General features: G+C 39.9%; 1 protein-coding gene across 21 annotated transcripts in view; it reads right to left on the bottom strand.

Moving 5' to 3' along the window:
• CLASP1 (cytoplasmic linker associated protein 1) overlaps positions 1-25,045 on the bottom strand; it is a 309,125-nt gene that overhangs the window by 151,087 nt on the left and 132,993 nt on the right. For all 21 annotated transcript variants that reach the window (XM_037988107.2, XM_073019596.1, XM_037988110.2 and 18 more), the window contains exons 7-8: positions 23,928-24,025; positions 8,400-8,467 (exon numbers count right to left, since the gene is read on the bottom strand). In XM_037988107.2, coding sequence (XP_037844035.1) covers positions 8,400-8,467; positions 23,928-24,025 — 166 coding nt within the window. The remainder of the gene's footprint in view (positions 1-8,399; positions 8,468-23,927; positions 24,026-25,045) is intronic.

Below are 25,045 nucleotides of genomic sequence, written 5' to 3'. Positions count from 1 at the left end.
GACAAATTTTACATGTTCTCACTCATTTGTGGGAGCTAAACATTAAACCAACCGAACTCATGGAGATAGGGAGAAGAATAACGGTTACCAGCAGAGGCTGGGAAGAATAGTGGTGGTGGGGAAGGGAGTGGGGATGGTTAAAGGGTACAAAACCATAGTTAGACAGAATAAGATCTAGTATTTGATAGCACAACATGGTGACTATAGTCAACGTTTATTGTACATTTTAAAATAAGTAAAAGAGTGTAACACAAGAAATGATAATTGCTTGGGTTGATGGATACCCTACTTACCTTGATGTGACTGTTACACAAAATACTTCATGTAACCCATAAATATATACACCTGCTATATGCCCATAAAAATTTAAAATCTTGGGCCAGGCACGTTGGCTCACGCCTGTAATCCCGCACTTTGGGAGGCCGAGGCAGGCAGATCACCTGAGGTCAGGAGATCGAGACCATCCTGGTTAACATGGTGAAACCTCGTCTCTACTAAAAATACAAAAAATTAGCCGGGCGAGGTGGTGGGCGTCTGTAGTCCCAGCTACTCGGGAGGATGGGGCAGAAGAATCCCTTGAACCTGGGAGGCAGAGGTAGCAGTGAGCCGAGACTGCACCACTGCACTCCAGCCTGGGTGACAGAGCAAGACTTCATCTCAAAAAAGTAAAATAAAATAAAATAAAAAATAAAAATCTTTTAAGAGTATTGTCACTTTTTTGAATACAATGGCTGAGCGCAGTGGCTCACGCCTGTAATACCAGCACTTTGGGAGGCCGAGGAGGGTGGATCACCTGAGGTCAAGATTTCAAGACCAGCTGACCAACATGGTGAAACCCTGTCTCTACTAAAAAGACAAAAATACAAAAATTTGCTGGACATGGTGGTGAGTGCCTATAATCCCAGCTACTCGGGAGGATAAGGCAGGAGACACGCCCGAACCCGGGAGGCGGAGGTTGCAGTGAGCCACGATCGCACCACTGCACTCCAGCCTGGGCAACAAGAGCAAAACTCCGTCTCAAAAAATAATAATAACAATTTTAAAAGTAAATAAATGTTAAATTTTAAACATGTACTCCAAAATAATCTGAAAGTCTACAAGCATGACAGTTATTCTCAAATACTATTTTTATTTAAAAAATGAATATACCCCTAAAATCGAGCAACTGGAGGAGAATCTATTATTCTGAGCACCAACCATGTCCCAGGCACTGTGCTAAGAATTTTACACACAATCTCATTCATTCTCCACAAAATCTCTGTAAGGTCTTCACTCCATTTTACAGATGAGCACATGTGGTTCATAAGAGTTAAGTCACTTGCCCAAAGTTCCACAGCTAAAGCGTTGCAGAGCAGGGCACAGATGCCTTTTCTAAGGAGGAAGGATAGTCACACATTTCCAAAGCAATCCCCTTTGGCTTGCTCCCTGACACTGTCTACACTTCTCCACATGGAGGCATGGGGGCACCCACACTCGAAAATTAACAACTACAACTACTGCTTGGCATACACAGTCACCATTTATTAAACAGATACTTGTTGCCAAGTCCTTTGTGCTGAGTATAGGCTGCTAAATTTTCACAAATGGGCGTTAGAAGGACTTAGATCATTTAATAGACACCCTTTTGAGTCAGCCTAGGAAGCCCCTCTGTGGACATGCAGCGCTAACCAACCAAGGCTGCTATCGAGTGATCAGAACCTCTGCCCAAGAGGTCGTTTAGGAGCCTGGAAATGAGTCCCACGTTGTCATTCATTCTCTCCTGTGTTTTGCTCAGTTCTCTCTCAGCTCCAGCTCATATGCAACACTCCAGAACCCAGTGGATATATAAGAATCCATGGGAAAAAGCAGAGAGAAAAAGAATCTAGTCATCTCAGATACTAAGTGTTCGTACATGCACTCAAGATTTACTAAGAGACAAAGAAGAAAAGCTGGTTCCTGTGAAACAAAACAATCGCAGAGAACACTGGGACTAAGAGGACAGCCTGCGAGGTATCTGAGTCTTAGAATGAGCAAAAACAGACACACAGTCCCCTTTATGCAGAAGGCTTACAGTCCAGTGCCGAGATAGGTACTAGACAAATCATCACCAAATGTAAACCTGCAAAAATGATGCCTACCAAGCAGTGGGGTAGGGAATGCCTGCCCACATTTAACAGAGGGAGCTGACACCATTTGGGAGGACAACAGATGAATGGAATTAAGAAAAGTGTGTATATATACACAATGGTATAGAATTCAGCCATAAAAAGAATGAAATCCTGTTATTTGTAGCAACATGGATGGAACTAGAGGCCATTATGTTACATAAAATAAGCCAAGCACAGAAAGACAAATATCACATGTTCTCACTCATATGTGGGAGCTAAAAGGGTATGTCTCATGAAGGTAGAGATTAGACTGGTGGTTACCAAAGGCCAGGAAGGGGGGGGGAAGAGTGAAGAGAAAAAATATATATAAATGTATTTATTACCACTGAACTGTACACTTAAAAATGGTAAAGATAGTTAATTATATATGTAGATTTTACCTCCATAAAAAAGCAATTATTTGAGTTAAACTCCATACGAATCAGTGGTAATATTTATGAAAAGCGAGGGAGAGGGAGGTATCAAAAAAGACACCCAATCTTTAACATACCAGGATGAATAATGGAGCAATCACGCTTATAAGGAGTACAGAAAACATTTAGGGTGGAGCAATATTTACTGTTTTGTGTTTTGTCTTTCAGTCAGAAGTAGAATATAAATTTGGTTTTAGATATATGTTTCAAATACAAGAGGAAATGTCACACAGGCAGCTGCTTCACACACAGTCCCAATCTTGTACCAAGATCTGTATAGGAGACAAACATTTATGAAAAAATGTGATACAGCTAATAAATAAAATTACAGCTATGGATATCCGTAACCAGGGAAAAAGCACTGCCTGAGAAGGGAAAAGGCCTAGAATCAAGCTTTAGGAATATAATGACTAATTAGTAGAGATTAGATAAAGGAAGCCAAGAAGGTACAGCCCAAAAAGCAGGAAGAAACCAGGAGGAGGTCAGACCCAGCTTTTCTTTCTTCTTTTTTTTTTTAGATGGAGTCTTGCTCTGTCACCCAGGCTGGAGTGCAGTGGCACAATCTCTGCTCACTGCCACCTCCACCTCCCGGGTTCAAGCGATTCTCCTGCCCCAGCCTCCCGAGTAGCTGGGACTACAGGCGCTCACTACCATGCCTGGCTAATTTTTTGTATTTTTAGTTGAGATGGGGTTTCACCATGTTAGCCAGGATGGTCTCAATCTCCTGACCTTATGATCCCCCCACCTTTGGCCTCCCAAAGTGCTGTGATTACAGGTGCACACTGCCACGCCCAGCTAATTGTTTGTATTTTAGCAGAGACGGGGTTTCACCATGTTGCCCAGGCTGGTCTGGAACTCCTAAGATCAGTCAATCTGTCCGCCTTGGCCTCCCAAAGTGCTAGGATTACAGGCATGAACCACCATGCCTGGCCTCTTTTCTGTGGTGAAAATAGGTAATAGTTTCTTCTTTTTTTTTTTTTTTTTCTGAGACAGAGTCTCGTGACCAGGCTAGAGTGCAGTGGCACGATCTCAGCTCACTGAAACCTCTGCCTCCCAAGTTCAAGCAGTCCTCCCACCTCAGGGCCGCCCCACTCTCTGCCATCCTCCCACCTCAGGGCCCCACCTGCCACCCCCATAGCTGGGACTACAGGGGTGCACCACCACACCTGGTTAATTTTTGTATTTTTGCAGAGATGGAGTTGCATCATATTAGCCAGGCTGGTCTCAAACTCCTGACCTCAGATAATCTGCCCGTCTCGGCTTCACAAAGTGCTGAGATTACAGGTGAGCCACCGCACCTTGCCAAAAATAGGCAATAGTTTCTTAGGTATAACAAAAGAAGAAACAGATAAATTGGACTTCATCAAAATTTAACACTTTATATTTCACGTGACACTATCAAGAAAGTGAAAAGAAAAACCACAGAACGGGAAAAAATATTTGCAAATAAATCATATCTGTTAAGAGTCTGGTATGTAGCACATCTAAAGACCTCTTATAACTCAACAATAAACAGGCAATTAACCCCCTTAGAAAATGGGCAAAAGATTTATTTGAACAGACATTTCTCCAACCAAGGTATATAAAGGGTTAATAAGCCCATGAAAAAGATGTTCAGTACCATTACTAGTCAAGGTAAAGCAAATCAACACCACAATGAGATACCACTTTACACCCACTATGGTGACAATAATGAAACAGACAATAACAACTATTGGCGAGGATGTGGAGAAACTGGAAACTCTTACAGGTGGCTGGTAAGAATATAAAATAGTGCCGCAAAACTGGAAAACTGTGTGTTTACTGTGTTTGAGCAGTTACTCAAAAAGTTAAATGTACAACTCAGCCATTCTACTGCAAAGTATACAGCCAAGAAAAAGGAAAATACATATCCACATGAAATCTTTTACAACAATGTTCAAAGAATCATTCTTCACAATAGCCAAGAAGTTGAACAACCCCAAATGTCCATCAACAGATGGATAAAGAAAATGCAATCTAATCACACAATGGAATCTTGCTCAGCCATAAAAAGGAACGAACTTCTGATACATGCTACATTATGGATGAACCTTGAAAACACCATGCTAAGTGAAAGATACCAGACACAAAAGCCAAATATTACATGATTCCAATTATACAAAATGTCCTGAATAGGCAACATAAAGACAGAAAATAGGATGCCAGAAACTGGGGAGAGAGGAGAATAAGGAGTAAGTGCTAATGGGAATGGGATGTGAGGGTGAAGTATTTTAGATTTAAATAGTGGTAACAGTTGCACACTTTGTGAATATCAAAAAAAAAAAAAAAAAAAAAACACTAAAGCACATACTTTAAAAAGTGAAACACCAGTAGGTAAATTATATATAATCTCAATTTTTAATTTTTAAATGAACGGCAACTAGAAGGAGAAAGTATCTCAATTTTTAAAATATACTGATAACTTCACAAAAAACCTAACACCTATTTCTGACAAAAACTCAGATAAGGGCATTTAACTTTCTTTCTTTAACTTTCATGTGCCCACCTGGGTCTCTCCCAAGCACACCTTCCTTTCTTTCCTGTTCTGAGCCTTTTTAAATAAACTTCTATTCCTGCTCTGGGAAAAAAAAAAAAGATAAACAGAAGTAAATAGAAAACTACCTCATTTTGATAAAGAACATCTACAAAAATTCTACAGCTAATATCATACTTAGCACCTAAGATAGGAACCAGACAAGGATGTCCGCTCTCACCACTCTTATTTTATATAGTACTGGAAGTTCTAGCCAGTGAAATAAGGCAAGAAAAAGAAATTAAAAGCACACGTATCTGAAAGATAAAACTGTTGCTATTTGCAGATCACAAGACTGTATATGTAGAAAACTCCACAGATGCTACAAAAACTCCTACAACTAATAAGTTCAAAAAGGTTGTAATATAAGCCATATAAGGTAAGAAATGGAGAAAGCAGAGGATGGATGGATCTAGAGAAAGCTGAACAGTCAAAGGTTTGAAGTTCAAAAGAGATCAAAGAATTACACTGGGAGTTGTGTTAAAAAAAAAAAAAAAACACGAAGGAGGAGGAGGTTGGGGGGGAGAAGGGGGGAGAGAGAGAGAGGCAGAGGGAGACAGAAAGAGAAAAAAAGAGAAAGAGAAAGAAAAGAAAAGAGAAGAAAAGAGTTGAAAAAGGAAAGGAGGGAGGGAAGGAAGGGAAAAGAAAAGAGAAAAAGAAGGAGGAGGAGAAAAGGAGGGAGAGAGAGAGAGAGAATTAGATAAAAGAGGGAGACAGGTTTTATTCCATCACTACTGCAGTTTCTCTACACCATCTAAATGTGCAATGAAGGAAATCAGGTGGTTTGTTTTTTGACAGCAACTGAACAATTCACTGGTCTCTCAAAGTTACTGTAAAGAGATGAAAATCATTTAGGTTAGAAATTCTAAAATTTTACACATATGGCTATATATTAGTTTCCTTAAACATTTTGGCTCTAACAATTAAAACAGTAATACTACACATATAAAGCAAAAAGCTGAAATTATCGACCTCCAAGAAATTTTATTAAGGCTTCCTTACCATTTGCTATTTTTAACACAGATGTTTAAAAGAACTGTTTCCATTCTCAACCCTACACCTATGTGTGTGCACGAGCGCGCACACACACACACACACACACACACACACAAAGGGAATTTGGGGGCAATATTTATACCTAACCACATAGAAAATGCTGCTTGTGATACATCCAATGCCACACAGTTTTGGCATTCCTGAGGGTGAAATCATATTTGTCACATCACTGGATCCCATGGAGTGTAAGTACACTCTTTTAGGCAAGATCCCCAATGTGGATGCAGTCTTTCTCCCCAATGCCAGCACTATAATGAGATTCTGTTTCACAGCCCTAATACTGGCTTATGAAGCACAAACTCACTTTCCTGCCACTGCTTTTACTTACTTGCCCAGCATGTTCTGTCCCAGTGCCAACAATTTTTAAACTGAGAAACCACACAAATACACCCACACAAAAGTAAAAGCATGTGTCCATCAACTAACTGCCTGTGAAGACCTGCCTGTGGACACCAAGCAACCCCACTCATCGCGAGTGCACCACTCAGATGCCATTGGCTCTACCAATGATATGCTTTTTAAAGTACATATCAAAGTATGTACACTAAAGTACAGGGTAAAGTAGAGAAAATTACACCATAGTTACATACAAATTATACTGTTATAGGAAAATGAACTAATATAGCAAAAATGATTTTTGATGATAATAGCTGAATTATGATATTTGTTTTCTATTATTTTTTACAATCTACGAAAAAGAGATAAGGAGGATTAACGGAAGCATTTTTAGATCACTTTAAGCATTTTATATAGGAAACATGCTGTTCAAAGAAAAATTCCTTTGGAATAATAATAGGTACACAGCAGAGCGCAAGTCAAAAGACTTGCATTCGGTTACCCGCTCTGCCCTATGTACCAACTTACTTTGAGGAAAAGCACTCAGACTTTTCTTTACAATCTCAAGATATTCAAAATGTGAAGGCTTGTACTAGGAAGACAGGAGTAGTGATGAGGAGAATTACTGGGATTCGGGATGCAGTTTTAAAAGTAAATCCAACATGATTAATGAATTCGATACTGGTTATAATCTAATATACCTAAAAATTCTAAAATAGCCTAGTTATGATACAATGAGGTATCCAGAGTTAGAAAAGTTTTTCTCAGCAATTAACTTTTTGATATTCTTTCCTTCATACAGGAGTAATTCATTCCTGTCTTTTCCTCTCCTGGACTCACAAGAATTACCCACTAGTTCTCAAATATCATCACAAAGTATAGGGAAAGGAATACAGGAACCGGAAACAACAGGTTACGATTCACATCAAAATCATTACTTTATTTATTCGACAATACTTACTGCACACCTATCACAAGCCAGGGACTCTTCAAGGCACTGAACTTACGCTCATTGAGAAAAAAATAAAGAACAATAAAGGGAATAAAGTAAAGGTCCTGCTCTCATGAGTAAACACATACTTTTCTAGTGATACACGCTAAGAAGAACACTCCAACAGGGTGAGGGCACAGAGCGTGCTATTCCAGTGGCCTTCAGTAATGCAGTGATACTGTATGAAGTGAGATCTTCATGGCATGAGGGAGGAGGGAGGAGGCCACAATGTACCCACAGGGCAAATACTTCAGGCAGAAACAATGATAAGCACAGAGGTCCTGAAGCAGGAGACGCTCAAAATGTTCAAAATTAGCAAGGAGGTCAACGTGGCTAGAGCAAAGAGAACTTTCACAAAGAACAATTCAAATGACATCAGAATGGTGATGGGTGCCAGATCACTCGAGGCCCAGCGAGCCATGGTGAGTTGCTGAATTGCAGCCTGGGTGTGATGGGAAGCCTTTGGAGGATTAGGAAGAAGATTCACATCACCTGACTTGTATTCTGAAAGGATTACTCTGGTTGCTATATGAAAAACAGACTTTAGGCATGGGGAAACAGTAGAAGAAAAGATACTGTTTAGGAGGGAAACACAAGAGCCCAGGTAAAATACCACGACAGCTTGCGCTGGGAAGACAGTAGCAGCAATGATGAGAGTTCCTGGGATTCAGGATGCAATTTTAAAAGTAAAGCCAACAGGATTAGTTAAATTCAGTACAGGTTATGAAAGTCAGTGATGATTCACTCCACTCTTTCTGGCCTGGAAAACTGGGGGAATGGAGGTTACGTTTTAAGAGTTAGAAACTCTTACTAAATTACCTAATTCAGTTGTTCACATACAACATAAATGATACGAATGTAAAACTGAAAAAGCAAAAGCAGAGAATGCTTTTTCTACTCACCATTTGCAGATTGTATCATGTTTCCAGATTTCTGGACTTCATCAAATTTTGTAAAAATTACATTCAATCTGTATGAAAGCAAAAATGTAAACAAACTATTAACCATCACTGCTCATAGCCAATTACATTAAAATGCTAATGTGAAGGTGATCCCCACCGCCCCCCAAAAATCAATGATACAGACCCACCTAAGAACGAAACACAGTGACTAAATCAATAACATTAACAATAGCCAACAATAACTGAGCACTTACTATGGGTAAAGAATGGGCCTAGAAGTCTATCTGAAAGAGCTCTTTTAATCTCCTTAAGGTGACATACGTGTGGGGTGGAGATTCTAGCCCTGAGAGTAGTAATCCAGAGCCCCTGCTCTCAGACATTACTGACTACTCTACACAAAATGTATATATTATGAGAAGTGTGTGTTTCTCCTATTTCTCTCTTAGCACAAACTATCAATTACTTAGGATGGAGCTTTTCAAAATGCACTAATAGTACATTACAAAGGCTTGTGCTTCCTGCTGTGATTCATGCTCAATCCAAAAATGCTAGAAATAATTTCTCTAGAAACAAATGCTGTGACTGGATCATCTTCAGCTTAAAAAAATCTGTATTACATTTATTTTCTATTAATGGATCATTTCACCTTGGTATTTAAATTAAAGCAAAATTCCTTAACCAGTCTAAATACTCCATCCTAGTGACACCAAAAATGAAAGAAAAAGGTGAGAGAACGCAATCATACTTAGTAGAAAAAGTTAAGAAAAAAGAGGCTTTCTTGAGCCCGGCGTGGTGGCTCATGCCTGTAATCCCAGCACTTTGGGAGGTTGAAGCAGGTGGATTGCCTGAGGTCAGGAGTTCAAGACCAGCCTGGCCAACATAGTAAAACCCCATCTCTACTAAAAATACAAAAAATCAGCTGCATGTGGTGGTGGGCGCCTGTAATCCCAGCTACTAGGGAGGCTTAGGCAGGAGAATCGCTTCAACCCAGGAGGCGGAGCTTGCAGTGAGCCGAGACCACGCCACTGCACTCCAGCCTGGGCAACAAGAGCAAAACTGTCTCAAAAAAAAAGAAAGAAAAAGAAAAAAGAGGTTTTCTCAAGCAAAGCACAGGTATATTGGAGTAAGTGTTGAGATTCCAAAGTAATGTATCTATGCCTTCAATTTTAGGGACATTTTAGTGCTTTTTAACACACCATCCTATCCTGCCAGCTCTCTTCATTTCAAATACGTTTGTCTTTTCTTCTCAAGCGAATGGAAGCTCCTCAGGGGTAGAGATGTGAGCTATGCTCTCTTGGTATTTGTACCAAGCACTACGTATGCCATGCAGATGCTCGCTCAGAGTTACATCACTATGTTAGACAGCTGAAACCTAACTCCTCACTCTGGAAAACTGTGGGTATTGACACAAGCTCTGGCGTTAGTTCATTCATTTGTTCACTCACTCAAAACTAGAGTGCCCATTATGAGCCCAACACCGAGCTAGTGAGTTCTTACCCTCTGGAGCTCATGCTCTAAGTAACAGAGAGGCCAAAACTACACATCAGCAAATGAAGGGGATGAACCAGCCTGATGCACTGCCTTGCCCCATTCCATAGGTGACACCAACAATCTTTTCAAGCCATCTTTCCACCAAGCCCAGATGCTCCCTCAGAATCCTTCTCAAAACTATTCCAGGCAGACGCTACCCATCAGTTAAAACTGGCACTGAATAAAACTCCAACTGCCATCTCAGGACCAGAAATGAGTAAAACTATAACTCACTTTCAACTCCAGCAGTTACTAAAGAACTGGAAAGATGCCTTACATGATTGTGTTTCTTATGATGTTTCCATTATCTTCCCTTTTTAAAAGTAACGAAGATCTTCAACGGCTTGACAAACTCATACATAATATCATGACACAGGTTGCCAGGGCATGCCCTCACTAAGGCACTGCTTGATTGTGTCACAACCACAGCCTCTGATGTGAGCATGCCTGCGAGTTTGTAAGTTGGAGCCAAGGTACACCTCTAGTCTGGTTGTTCCTGAAATTACTGGAAGAGGGCAAGTATTTCTCCCATTCCTGGGAGAGTATTCAGCATTCTAAATGGTAATTGTGTACGGAGTCTGTGGATTCTTTCTCAGTGGTAAGACATGCTCACTGCGGTCACATTACCCACGACCTGGCAGGCCTGAACAACTAGGTATGAGAACGCTATAAACATAACTATTATTGGTATGTGCACCTAATTCAGAATTCCGCCTGCTTTCACACTCCTGTCTCACTAGCTCCCTCATTCTCTGCTCATTAATGCTGCTACAATAGCTCCTATCAAGGTTACCACCTAAAGAGACAGTCTAACGCCAACAAAGCATTCCTTAGGAATGAAAGGACTGGTTTTGTTTGCTAGCTCTGAGCACAAAAATATAAAATGTCTCTCTTGGGAACTACTGATTCACACAAATCTAAAGGGATGAGTTTCATATATTCAAAGACATTGAATACATAACTAACCATTACCCTCTGAAGCCACCAAATTGTTTTATTTTAAATCTCTGGATTTCCATTTAAAATAAATTTCTTTACTGGTTTGACAAATAACTACCATCTTCCCCTACTTTTTCTGAATTTAAATTTCCATATTAAACTCTTCAATCCAATTGGAATTTATTTTACTATAAGATTTAGTTCAAATTAGTTCCTTCCTAGAAAATGTTATATACACATTTTAAATAATTTCCTGGAAGCAAATACTTAAACACAGCAATCTCAGTCAATAAGCTGCATCCATATACTTAGAGCTTCTAGCATGAAAAAGAGAAATCGACATAAACACATACTTAGAAATCCAAACTTGGAGAACAGAAGAGATTTTGAAGAGAAAGAAAAAGTTTTTTAAAAAATGTCATTAGTGGTTCCAAAGAGATAAGAGAAAATATTGTGATCATAAAACAGGAGGGGAGCCCTTTAAAATGGCAGAGTATGGACCCTCGAAAATCTGCTTCAAAGGAAGCAAAGAAAACATTGGCAAAAACTGTCCAAATCAACTTACCATCATGGTAAGAGTGAAAACAAGCAGCCTGGCAGCCACTAGAAAGAGCTGAAGCTCCCAAGTCTGGAGCTCCCTAAAAGTCCCCATTCCCAAAGAACTATCATTCCACCCACCTGGCACATCCCTGCAAGCCCAATTGTAGGGCTTGTCTTTATCTGACCTGACTTAGAGCTTGTTCAATGTTAGAGGCCTTTTCCCTGAGGCGATGATCAAAACTAACCAGTGACAACTGTTCAATATGGTGGATACCCGAGACAGAAATAACAACTGGAGCAAAGAAACTGACCAAAAATTTGCGGGTGGGGGGGAGGAGGGCGGGGGCTAGAAATTGAGATGTCCACAGCAAACTCTGAATATACTGACATACTCCTGGGAATCTGGGAGGTATATGTGCAAGGCTATGCAAATGCACAGGCCCAGGAAAGACCCGTGAAGGCTCTAACGTCCCCCACTGGCTGACTTTGACACTGAACAAGCAGGAAGTAAAAAGGAAGACAGAGGTGTAAAACACCTCTCACAGCACTGAAAGCATGCCCCCAAAACACAGAGCCAGTCACTAGAGTCTGGGAGACCTACTGGTTCAACACGCTTAAGGAAATCTCTGTGTAATCATTAGCTAATTGCTAAGCTAACCAACCAGAGAATTCAGTGGCCACATAAAATAAAGAACAAAGACTTTAAGGAATTCATTTAGTAAAGTCACTAGACCAAAATAAGCAACAAAAACAATAAACAGTAACAACAAAAAATCTGGGGAGGGGAAAGAATATGATTTCCTGAGTTGCCGCAATATATTATTTAAAGTGTCCAGAATCAACAAGAAATTGTGAGACAAAGAAACAAGAAAATATGGCCCATACAAAGGAAATAAAATTCAGTCAACAAAAACTATTTGTAAGGAAACCTATACATTGGCTTAACTCAATGAAGACTTCAAGTCAATTAATATAAATACATTGAGAGATCTAAAGAAAACTATTTCTGAATAATTAAAGTGTAAAAACAATGTCTCACCAAATAGAGAATAACAACAAAGAGAAAGAATATATTTAAAAGAACCATATAGAAATTCTCGGCCGGGCGCGGTGGCTCAAGCCTGTAATCCCAGCACTTTGGGAGGCCGAGACGGGTGGATCACAAGGTCAGGAGATCGAGACCATCCTGGCTAGCATGGTGAAACCCCGTCTCTACTAAAAAAATACAAAAAACTAGCCGGGCGCCGTGGCGGGCGCCTGTAGTCCCAGCTACTCGGGAGGCTGAGGCAGGAGAATGGCGTGAACCCGGGAGGCGGAGCTTGCAGTGAGCTGAGATCCGGCCACAGCACTCCAACCTGGGCGACAGAGCGAGACTCCGTCTCAAAAAAAAAAAAAAAAAAAAAAGAAATTCTGGAGACAAAATGTACAATAACTGAAATTAAAAATTCACTAGGAGGAGTTCGACAACAGATCTGAGCTGGGACAAGAAGTAATCAATGAATTTGAAGATGAATCAACTGTTATTATATCCTATCTAAGTAACAGAAACAAAAAAAAAACTGAACAGAGCCCAAGAGATATCTTACAAAACCAATATACCAATACAGTCACATACTAGAGGTCCCAGGAAAAGAGAAAAAAGAAAAGGACATATGGTACTTTTCAAAGACTTTTTGGGTCCGATTCTTTGCCCTAGTTGTTATTGTTGCCTCAGGCATCTACCATGTTGAAAAATTATCAAAAAAGATATGAAGAATAATGGCTAAAATCTTCACAAATTTGATATAAAACAATCTATATATTTAACAAGCAACTCCAAACAGGATAAACTTAAAGAGATCCAAATCTAGACACAATAACCAAAATGTCACAAGAGAAGACAAAGAGAAAATCTTTAAAGCAACAATGGAGAACACACTCATTGTGCACAAGGGATCCTCAAAAAGGTCAATACCTGATTTCTCATGAGAAATCATGAAAGCCAGAGTGGAACAGCGTGAGAATAGATACTATATTCAAAGTTCTGAAATTAAAAACACAATCAACCAATAATTCTATATGTAACAAAACTATCCACCAAAAACAAAGGAGAACTTAAGACATTACCAGATAAACAAAAAGCAACAGTCCTTCGGGTTGAAATGAAAGGACACTGTACAACAGCTCAAATCCACATGAAGAAATAAAGAAAATAAGTAAAAATATAGTTATACCTATGTAGTCATAGGTAAATATAAAATATAGTATAAAGGTACTTTTTGTTCTTAACTCTTTTCTTGTTCTACATAACTTAAAAAGAAACTGCATAAAGCAAAAAGAACTATATGCATTGGTGGGCTTATAATGTATAAAGATATAATTTGCCTGACAAGAGCAAAAAAAGAAGAAAACAGCTAAGTATGAGTAAAGCTTTTTAATACTGAAATTAAATAGTATCAATTTTAACTAGGCTGTTTAAGATGTTAATTGTAAGCCCCAGAGCAACTGCAAATAAGCTCCCTCCAAAAAAGTAAAATAAACAGTAAGAGAGTTATAGTATTACACTAGAAAATATCTATTTAACACAAAATAAGGCAGTAACAGAGGAACAAAGAAACAAATCATGACATATAGAACATAAATAGCACACCTGCAGACATAAATTCTACCTTACCAGTACATTAAATATAAATGGATTAAACACTCCAATGAAAAGTTTTTAAAAGTCAGACTGCATAAACAAATAAGACTCTGAATAGGAACAGCTCCAGCCTCCAGCTCCCAGAGTGAGCGACACAGAAGACAGTGATTTCTGCATTTTCAACTGAGGTATGGGTTTATCTCACTAGGGTGTGTCTGACAGTCGATGCTGGTCCACCCTTCCAGCGAGAGCTGAAGCAGGGCGAGGCATCACCTTACCTGGGAAACCTGGAAAATCAGGTCACTCCCACCCTAATACTGCACTTTACCAAGGGTCTTAGCAAATGGCACACCAGGAGATTATATCCCACACCTGGCCCAGAGGGTCCCACGCCCATGGAGCCTCCCTCATTGCTAGCACAGCAGTCTGAGATCTAACTGCAAGGCAGCAGCCGGGCTGGGGGAGGGACGCCCACCATTGCTGAGGCTTAAGTAGGTAAACAAAGCCTCTGGGAAGCTCAAACTGGGTGGAGCCCACTGCAGCCCAAGGAGGCCTGCCTGTCTCTGTAGACTCAACCTCTGGGGACAGGGCATAGCAAAAAAAAAAAAAAAAAAAAAAAGCAGCAGAAACCTCTGCAGATGTTAATAACCCTGTCTGACAGCTTTGAAGAGAGCAGTAATCTCCCAGCACAGAGGCTGAGATCTGAGAACGGACAGTGTGCCTGCTCAAGTAGGTCCCTGACCCCTGAGTAGCCTAACTGGGGGACATCCCCCACTAGGTGCAGACCGACACCTCACACCTCACATGGCGGGGTACACCCCTGAGACGAAGCTTCCAGAGCAAGAATCAGACAGCAGCACTCGCTGTTCAGCAATATTCTATCTTCTGCAGCCTTCGCAGCTGATACCCAGGCAAACGGTGTGGAGTGGACCTCAAGCAATCTCCAACAGACCTACAGCTGAGGGTCCTGACTGTTAGAAAGAAAACTAACAAACAGAAAGGAATCCACACCAAAACCCCATCAGTACGTCACCAGCATCAAAGACCAAAGGTAGATAAAACAACAAAGATGGGGAAAAAGCAGGGCAGAAAAGCTGGAAATTCAAAAAATTCAAAAACTCAGAGCACATCTCCTCCTCCAAAGGAACACAGCTCATTGCCAGCAACGGATCAAAGCTGGACGGAGAATGACTTTGCCAAGCTGAGAGAAGGCTTCAGTCGATCAAACTTCTCAGAGCTAAAGGAGGAACTATGCACCCAGCACAAAGACACTAAAAATCTTGAAAAAAGAATGGAAGAATGTATAACTAGAATAATCAATGCAGAGAAGGCCATAAATGAACTGACAGAGATAAAAACCATGACACGAGAAATACGTGACAAATGCACAAGCTTCAGTAACCAACTCGATCAACAGGAAGAAAGAGTATCAATGATTGAAGATCAAATGAATGAAATGAAGTGAGAAGAGAAGTCTAGAGGAAAAAAAAGGAAAAAGAAATGAACAAAGCCTCCAAGAAATACGAGATTATGTGAGAAGACCAAATCTACGTCTGATTGGTGTGCCTGAAAGTGAGGGGGAAAATGGAACCAAGCTGGAAAACATTCTTCAGGATATCATCCAGGAGAACTTCCCCAACCTAGTAAGGCAGGCCAACATTCAAATTCAAGAAATACAAAGAACGCCACAAAGATACTCCTCAAGAAGAGTAACTCCAAGACACATAATTGTCAGATTCACCAAAGTCGAAATGAAGGAAAAAATGTTAAGGGCAGCCAGAGAGAAAGGTCGGGTTACCCACAACAGGAAGGCCATCAGACTAACAGCAGATCTCTCGGCAGAAACTCTACAAGCCAGAAGAGAGTGGGGGCCAATATTCAACATTCTTAAAGAAAAGAATTTTCAACCCAGAATTTCATATCCAGCCAAACTAAGTTTCATCAGTGAAGGAGAAATAAAATCCTTTACAGACAAGCAAATGCTTAGAGATTTTGTCACCACCAGGCCTGCCCTACAAGAGATCCTGAAGGAAGCACTAAACATGGAAAGGAACAACCGGTACCAGCCATTGCAAAAACATGCCAAAATGTAAAGACCATCAATGCTAGGAAGAAACTGCATCAACTATCGAGCAAAATAACCAGCTAATATCACAATGACAGGTTCAAGTTCACACATAACAATATTAACCTTAAATATAAATGGACTGAACGGTCCAATTAAAAGACACAGACTGGTAAACTGGATAGTCAAGACCCATCAGTTTGCTGTATTCAGGAGACGCATCTCACATGCAGACACACACATAGGCTCAAAATAAAGGGATGGAGGAAGATCTACCAAGCAAATGGAGAACAAAAAAAAGCAGGGGTGGCAATCCTAGTCTCTGATAAAACAGACTTTAAACCATCAAAGATCAAGAGACAAAGAAGGCTATTACATAATGGTAAAGGGATCAATTCAACAGGAAGAGCTAACTATCCTAAATATATATGCACCCAATACAGGAGCACCCAGATTCATAAAGCAAGTCCTTAGAGACTTACAAAGAGACTTAGACTCCCATACAATAATAATGGGAGACTTCAATACCCCACTGTCAACATTAGACAGATCAACGAGACAGAAAGTTAACAAGGATATCCAGGAATTGAACTCAACTCTGCACCAAGCAGACCTAATAGACATCTACAGAACTCTCTACCCCAAATCAACAGAATATACACTCTTCTCAGCACCACATTGCACTTATTCCAAAATTGACCACATAGTTGGAAGTAAAGCACTCCTCAGCAAATGTAAAAGAACAGAAATTATAACAAACAGTCTCTCAGACCACAGTGCAATCAAACTAGAACTCAGGACTAAGAAAATCAATCAAAACCACTCAATTACATGGAAACTGAACAACCTGCTCCTGAATGACTACTGGGTACACAACGAAATGAAAGCAGAAATAAAGATGTTCTTTGAAACCAATGAGAACAAAGATACAACATACCAGAATCTCTGGGACACATTTAAAGCAGTGTGTAGAGGGAAATTTATAGCACTAAATGCCCACAAGAGAAAGCTGGAAAGATCTAAAATTGACACCCTAACATCACAATTAAAAGAACTAGAGAAGCAAGAGCAAACACATTCAAAAGCTAGCAGAAGGCAAGAAATAACTAAGATCAGAGCAGAATTGAAGGAGATAGAGACACAAAAAACCCTCCAAAAAATCAATGAATCCAGGAGCTGGTTTTTTGAAAAGATCAACAAAATTGATAGACCGCTAGCAAGATTAATAAAGAAGAAAAGAGAGAAGGATCAAATAGACACAATAAAAAATGATAAAGGGGATATCACTGCTGATCCCACAGAAATACAAACTACCATTAGAGAATAATATAAACACTTCTACGCAAATAAACTAGAAAACCTAGAAGAAATGGATAATTTCCTGGACACCTACACTCTCCCAAGACTAAACCAGGAAGAAGTTGAATCCCTGAATAGACCAATAGCAGGCTCTGAAATTGAGGCAGTAATAGCCTACCAACCAAAAAAAGTCCAGGACCAGACGGATTCACAGCCGAATTCTACCGGAGGTACAAGGAGGAGCTGGTACCATTCCTTCTGAAACTATTTCAATCAACAGAAAAAGAGGGAATCCTCCCTAAATCATTTTATGAGGCCAACATCATCCTGATACCAAAGCCTGGCAGAGACACAACAAAAAAAGAGAATTTTAGACCAATATCCCTGATGAACATCGATGCAAAAATCCTCAATAAAATACTGGCAAACCGAATCCAGCAGCACATCAAAAAGCTTATCCACCACGATCAAGTGGGCTTCATCCCTGGGATGCAAGGCTGCTTCAACATACGCAAATCAATAAACATAATCCAACATATAAACAGAACCAAAGACAAAAACCACATGATTATCTCAATAGATGCAGAAAAGGCCTTTGACAAAATTCAACAGCCCTTCATGCTAAAAACTCTCAATAAATTTGGTATTGATGGACCGTTATCTCAAAATAATAAGAGCTATTTATGACAAACCCACAGTCAATATCATACTGAATGGGCAAAAACTGGAAGCATTCCCTTTGAAAACTGGCACAAGACAGGGATGCCCTCTCTCACCACTCTTATTCAACATAGTGTTGGAAGTTCTGGCTAGGGCAATCAGGCAAGAGAAAGAAATAAAGGGTATTCAGTTAGGAAAAGAAGTCAAATTGTCCCTGTTTGCAGATGACATGATTGTATATTTAGAAAACCCCATCGTCTTGACCCAAAATCTCCTTAAGCTCATAAGCAACTTCAGCAAAGTCTCAGGATACAAAATCAATGTGCAGAAATCACAAGCATTCTTACACACCAATAACAGACAAACAGAGAGCCAAATCATGAATGAAATCCCATTCACAATAGCTTCAAAGACAATAAAATACCTAGGAATCCAACTTACAAGGGATGTAAAGGACTTCTTCAAGGGGAGCTACAAACCACTGCTCAGTGAAATAAAAGGACACAAACAAATGGAATTACCATGCTCATGGATAGGAAGAATCAATATTGTGAAAATGGCCATACTACCCAAGGTAATTTATAGATTCAATGCCATCCCCATTAAGCTACCAATGATTTTCTTCATAGAATTGGAAAACTGCTATAAAGTTCATATGGAACCAAAAAAGAGCACATATTGCCAAGACAATCCTAAGACAAAAGAACAAAGCTGGAGGCATCACGCTACCTGACTTCAAACTATACTACAAAGCTACAGTAACCAAAACAGCATGGTACTGGTACCAAAACAGAGATATAGACCAACGGAACAGAACAGAGCCCTCAGAAATAATACCACACATCTACAGTCATCTGATCTTTGACAAACCTGACAAAAACAAGAAATGGGGAAAGGATTCCCTATTTAATAAATGGTGCTGGGAAAATTGGCTAGCCATAAGTAGAAAGCTGAAACTGGATCCTTTCCTTACTCCTTATATGAAAATTAATTCAAGATGGATTAGAGACTTAAATGTTAGACCTAAAACCATAAAAATCCTAGAAGAAAACCTAGGTAATACCATTCAGGACATAGGCATGGGCAAGGACTTCATGTCTAAAACACCAAAAGCAACGGCAACAAAAGCCAGAATTGACAAATGGGATCTCATTAAACTAAAGAACTTCTGCACAGCAAAAGAAACTACCATCAGAGTGAACAGGCAACCTACAGAATGGGAGAAAATTTTTGCAATCTACTCATCTGACAAAGGGCTAATACCCAGAACCTACAAAGAACTCAAACAAATTTACCAGAAAAAAACAAACAACCCCATCAAAAAGTGGGCAAAGGATATGAACAGACAGTTCTCAAAAGAAGACATTCATACAGCCAACAGACACACGAAAAAATGCTCATCATCACTCGCCATCAGAGAAATGCAAATCAAAACCACAATGAGATACCATCTCACACCAGTTAGAATGGCAATCATTAAAAAATCAGGAAACAATAGGTGCTGGAGAGGATGTGGAGAAAAAGGAACACTTTTACGCTGTTGGTGGGACTGTAAACTGGTTCAACCATTGTGGAAAACAGTATGGCGATTCCTCAAGGATCTAGAACTAGAAGTACCATTTGACCCAGCGATCCCATTACTGGGTATATACCCAAAGGATTATAAATCATGCTGCTATAAAGACACATGCACACACGTATGTTTATTGCAGCACTATTCACAACAGCAAAGACTTGGAATCAACGCAAATGTCCATCAGTGACAGACTGGGTTAAGAAAATGTGGCACATATACACCATGGAATACTATGCAGCCATAAAAAAGAATGAGTTCATGTCCTTTGTAGGGACATGGATGCAGCTGGAAACCATCATTCTCGGCAAACTATCGCAAGAACAGAAAACCAAACACCGCATGTTCCCACTCATAGGTGGGAATTGAACAATGAGAACACTTGGACAGAAGAAGGGGAACATCACACACCGGGGCCTATTGTGGGGAGGGTGGAGGGGGGAGGAATAGCATTAAGAGATATACCTAATGTAAATAATTGTTACAATAGTAACAATTATGAACATATATGCATCTAAGAACAGAGCCCAAAATACAGGAAGCAAAAAGTGACGACCTCAGAAATAGATAATTCACCAGTATTAATTGGAAACTTCAATATATACATTCCTTAATGGATTTTAAAAACCAGAAAGAGGATCAACAATAAAAGACTTCAATAACACTATAATCCAACTAGAACAAACATCTATAAGATATTCAAACAAACAATATCAGAATACAGACTCTTCTTTTTTGAGACAGGGTCTCTCTGTCACCCAAGCTGGAGTGCAATGGCACGATCTCAGCTTACTGCAACCTCAACCTCCCAAGCTGGAGAGATTCTCCTGCCTCAGCGTCTCATGTAGCTAGCTAGGACCACAGGCACACGCTACCACACCCAACTAATTTTTTTATACTTTTGTAGAAATGGGGTCTCACATTGCCAAGGCTGGTCTTGAAATCCTGGGCTCAAGCAATCCTGTCTCAGCCTCCCAAAGGGATGGCATCACACGCATGAGCCACTGGGCCTGGCTTACAGATTCTTTCCAAGCATACATGGAACATTATCCAGGTGTCCACATGCCAGGCCACAAAAATAAGCCTCAATAAATTTCAAGCCGGGCATGGTGGATTACACCTGTAAACCCAGTACTTGGGGAGTCTGAGGCAGAGAGATTACATGAGGGCAGAAGTTCGAGACCATGTTGGGCAATGTGGCAAAACCTCATCTCTACTAAAATCAGAAAAACTAGCTGGGTGTAGTGGTGTACATCTGTAATTCCAGCTACTTCGGAGGCTGAGGCACGAGAATCGCTTGAACCCAGGAGGCAGAGGTTGCCGTGAGCTAAGATTGTACCACTCCACTCCAGCCTGGACAAGAGAGTGAGACTCTGTCTCAAAAAAATGTTTTTAATTTAAAGAAAATAATTTCAAATGACTGAAACCATACAAATTATGTTTTCTAACTACAATAGGATAAAATCACAAATTAATAACAAAAAGAAATGAGAAATCAAAAAATGTAGAAATCAAATAAACACTTCTAAGTAACAACTCAAAAATGAAAACAAAAAGGAATTAGAAAATCTTTGAGATATATGAAAACATTAACATATCAAAACTTATGGAATACAGCTAAAGCAGTACTTAGAAATTCATAGGTGTAAATGTCTACATTAAAACAAGATCTCAAATCAATAACCATCTTAAAAAACTGCAAAAAGACAAGTACATCAAACCAATCAAAAGTAAAGATTAGAGTGAAATAAGCGAAATATATACAACAGGAAAAAGAGAAAAATCAATGAAACCAGAAGTTAGTTCTTTGAAAAGACAAAAATTGACAAACCTTAACTAGAATGACCAGAGGGGCAAAGGCTCAAATTAATCAAATAAAAACCTTGAAAGGGAAGGCATCACTGCTGAGCATGTACAAATAAAAAGGATTACAGGGGAATTCTATGAACAATTATATGCCAACAATTAAATAACCAAGATAAAATGACTAAATTCCTAGAGACCCAAGCTACCAAAACTGCTTCAAAAGGAAACAGAAAATCTGAATAGACCCCTAACAAGCAGAGAAATTGAATTAGTGACCTCTAACAAGTAGATTGAATCAGAGACTCAAAAAAAATCAGGCTGAGACCAGCCTAGACAACATGGCAAAACCCCATCTGCACAAAAAATACAGACATTACCCGCACATGGTGGCATGCACCTCTAGTCCCAGCTACTTGGGGGGCCGAGGTGGAACAATTATTTGAGCCCAGGAAGTTAAGGCTGCAGTGAGCAATGATCATGCCACTGCACTCCCACCTGGGTACCAGAGTGAGGTCCCGCCTCAAAAAATAATAATAACAAATAAAAATAATTTTTAAAATTAAATAAACGAACAAATGAACGAATGAATGAATGAATGAACCAGGAAAGAAAAGGCCTGGTCTCCAAGAAACAGCAGATGCACCTGCCGAGAAAGGTGAAGCAAAGACACAGTATGACAAAGAGATGTCAGGATGATGGGTTTCCAAGAGGCAGTGAAGGCAGCCAGTCCAGGTGGAAACAGGCTTTAGGGACTTAAACAACTGGCAGAGAGGTCAGCAGGTATCCAGCATAAACCACATTGTGCTGTGCAGTTTGACACAGTGAGCCACTCTCATCCCACTTGTTGGGAATGGTGGGGGCCCTCCCCAAATCCACATTTCTAGACACCAGCCTGGGGCCAGGCCTGTAAGCAGGCCTCTCTAAGGACAGCAGTCTCAGGCTGGCTGCATGAACTCTTTCCTGTACTCTCACCTCTCTAGATCTCGGTTCTACCATGTCGTTTCTCCCTGATTTGCTAGTTTGCTGTGGTTACTTTCCAAACATACAGAGGAAGCCTCCTGTTAAGATGGAAACTGTGTAAAATGGTGGATTCACGGTCTGGGGTCACATCACGTTACACAGCATGGCGTGAGGCCAGCCCTGCAGCAGGGCAGGGTTTCACCCTCGAGACCTGTTTTCCAAACAACCATGGTGACTTCGTCATTTAACAGTCCCTTCCCTTGATATCATGCCTTCCCTGATCATCTGTGCCCTCCAATTTTCCCTGAGAGATTGTTCAGTATTGCTGCTGAGTTTTTTCCTCCTGTGTTCTCACCGTATATTCAAAGACCAGAAGGCTGAGGTTCACAAAACAAAGGAATTAGAAAAAAAAAAAAAACTATTCTCACAGATTATCTTTCGTAAAGAACATGAAAAGTAGTTTTGTTCCCATCTAATCATCCTGTGTGCAGATGGTGAGAGCAATTCCAGATCAGGCATGACTCTCAACCACAAGGAAACACAGCCTACTTGTTTGCCCATGGAGACGCCACTTGAGGGTCTGGGGCCCACTGCTGTCATATTTGCCTTGGAGACATCAAGACAGTTAACTCCTGTATATTTCAGTATTCCATCCCATTTCCAGATGCCCAGTATGCCATAAACTATTTTGTGAAACAGGGCAGAGAAAATTAAAGGTAAGTCCAAAGAACAGGGTTTTGAACTTGGTTCTGACTCTTAGTAGCTGTGTAATCTCTCAAAAGTCACTTCATGTCTCTAGGCCTCTGGGGTTTGCATGGACAAAATGACAGGCTCAGATAAGCTGCCCTGTGAGTCCACTCCAGTTCTGTCTGGAATTTTAACATTACTTTCCCCCTTAAAGGGATGACCCAGGGTAAAAGTTTGGAATTAATTTGGTGTTAAGTTTCTCCATCACAGTTAAAATTATACATATCTGATCATTACATTATTTTAAAAATTTGGACTATAACAAAGTCACATTTCTGGACTCCAGTTGTCTTGGGTCTGATGAGACGCTGATCCCTTTGCATGGAATTATACACATTGAGAATGATATGAAAACAGAAAGTTACATTTAAAACATGATTTCCAAAATTATAACTTATGAATTTTTATCCAAACACATCCTGGAATGGCTTCATTCATTCAAATGTATTCTAGGCACCTACTATACTAAGTGCTGTCTGTACAGATATAGATACAGAATCTTAGATATAGAACCATAAAACTGTAAGAGTGCTGAATTTTTCAATACCAGTTGCTTTTAAAATCAGTATGTGGCATGGGACCTGGCCAGTCTGGGTGAGAAAGTCTCATTTCTGAGGAAGTGGAATGGGAGGGGACCCCTGATGTATGATCTGGACAAAATCTCCAACTACCCTCTAACCGTATATTCTTTGAATAAAATAACCACAACAGAAAAAGTACTGCAAATCAAGATATTAACTGGAAAAGAATGGGGGGTAGAGCAGAAGAAAGGAAAAAATCTGCACTCACCGGGACTGTGGCAATCCTTTTTTACTGAGATCTGCCCTCACACGTTCTCCTACATGTCTGTAAATTTCCACTAAGCTGTTTATTGCTGCATCTCGAACCTAGATATAAAAGAAGAGATCTTACAGCTGCTCTGTGTCATCCCCCAGCAAGTCCTGCTGGGATACAACAGGCCATATACCACCCCAATTTATCACCATTTTACCAGTGGAACTGTGAATATAATCCTTATATACATTTGTCTAGAGAAAGCCATGTTTGACAGTTTTCACTTTGCTGATACAATGTCAAAGGGTAGTAAAACTGTGGGACCCCATCCCTAAATACACGGTAAAGTCCATATCCTTAGTTCTTTGCATTCTTTAAGATAATTTCAGAAAACCGGAATTTTCAGACCATCTTTCCAAATTAAGAAACAACACTAAAAATAAATAATTATACTAAAAATAAAATGCCATGTGAAACACTTTGGGTTTAAGTCAACTAAACAAATACTTAATGAGCAACAAAAATGGAGAGTACAGGCTATACGAAGTCCCATACTCAAGAAGCACCTAGTCCTAGTCCTAAGAAGGAGATTTTTAAAAAGTCCCAAAATTCTACATTCATTACAGGGCATGATGCAATAGACACTATTCAAGAGCATAAAGAGCTTGTGGTTTAAAGAAGGGAACAAACACATTAGGGGATGTCAAGGGATGCTGTATGAGGAAAAACCACTGCAAAGTGCTTGGAACAGCAGGATTTCACCAGGTCCAGATGGAATGAGCGGATTCCAAATAAGACACAGCCTGTGCAAAGGCATGAAAGCAGACATGTATGGCACATGCTTCAGGAAGAGGAAGTACGCCAGTCTGGCCAGACCAGATACAAACTAAGAAAACAGCATGAAATACGAAATAAGGTGTGAGAGACAGGGTAGATTTTTTTTTTTAACCTGGGAAAATTTGAATACAGACTGTATATTACACATCACTGTATCAATGTTAAATTTCCAGGGTGAGAAAAATGACAAGTTTATATAAGAAAATATCCTTGTTATTAAATGATACACACTGATATGTGTAGGGTTAAAAATACCGTTATAGGCTAGGCGTGGTGGCTTACGCCTATAATCCCAG

Source organism: Chlorocebus sabaeus, chromosome 10 (assembly GCF_047675955.1).
Source record: "Chlorocebus sabaeus isolate Y175 chromosome 10, mChlSab1.0.hap1, whole genome shotgun sequence".
Classification (NCBI taxonomy): domain Eukaryota; kingdom Metazoa; phylum Chordata; class Mammalia; order Primates; family Cercopithecidae; genus Chlorocebus; species Chlorocebus sabaeus.
The sequence above is the reverse complement of the archived record's forward strand: the minus strand, read 5'-3'. Positions and strand labels throughout refer to the sequence as shown.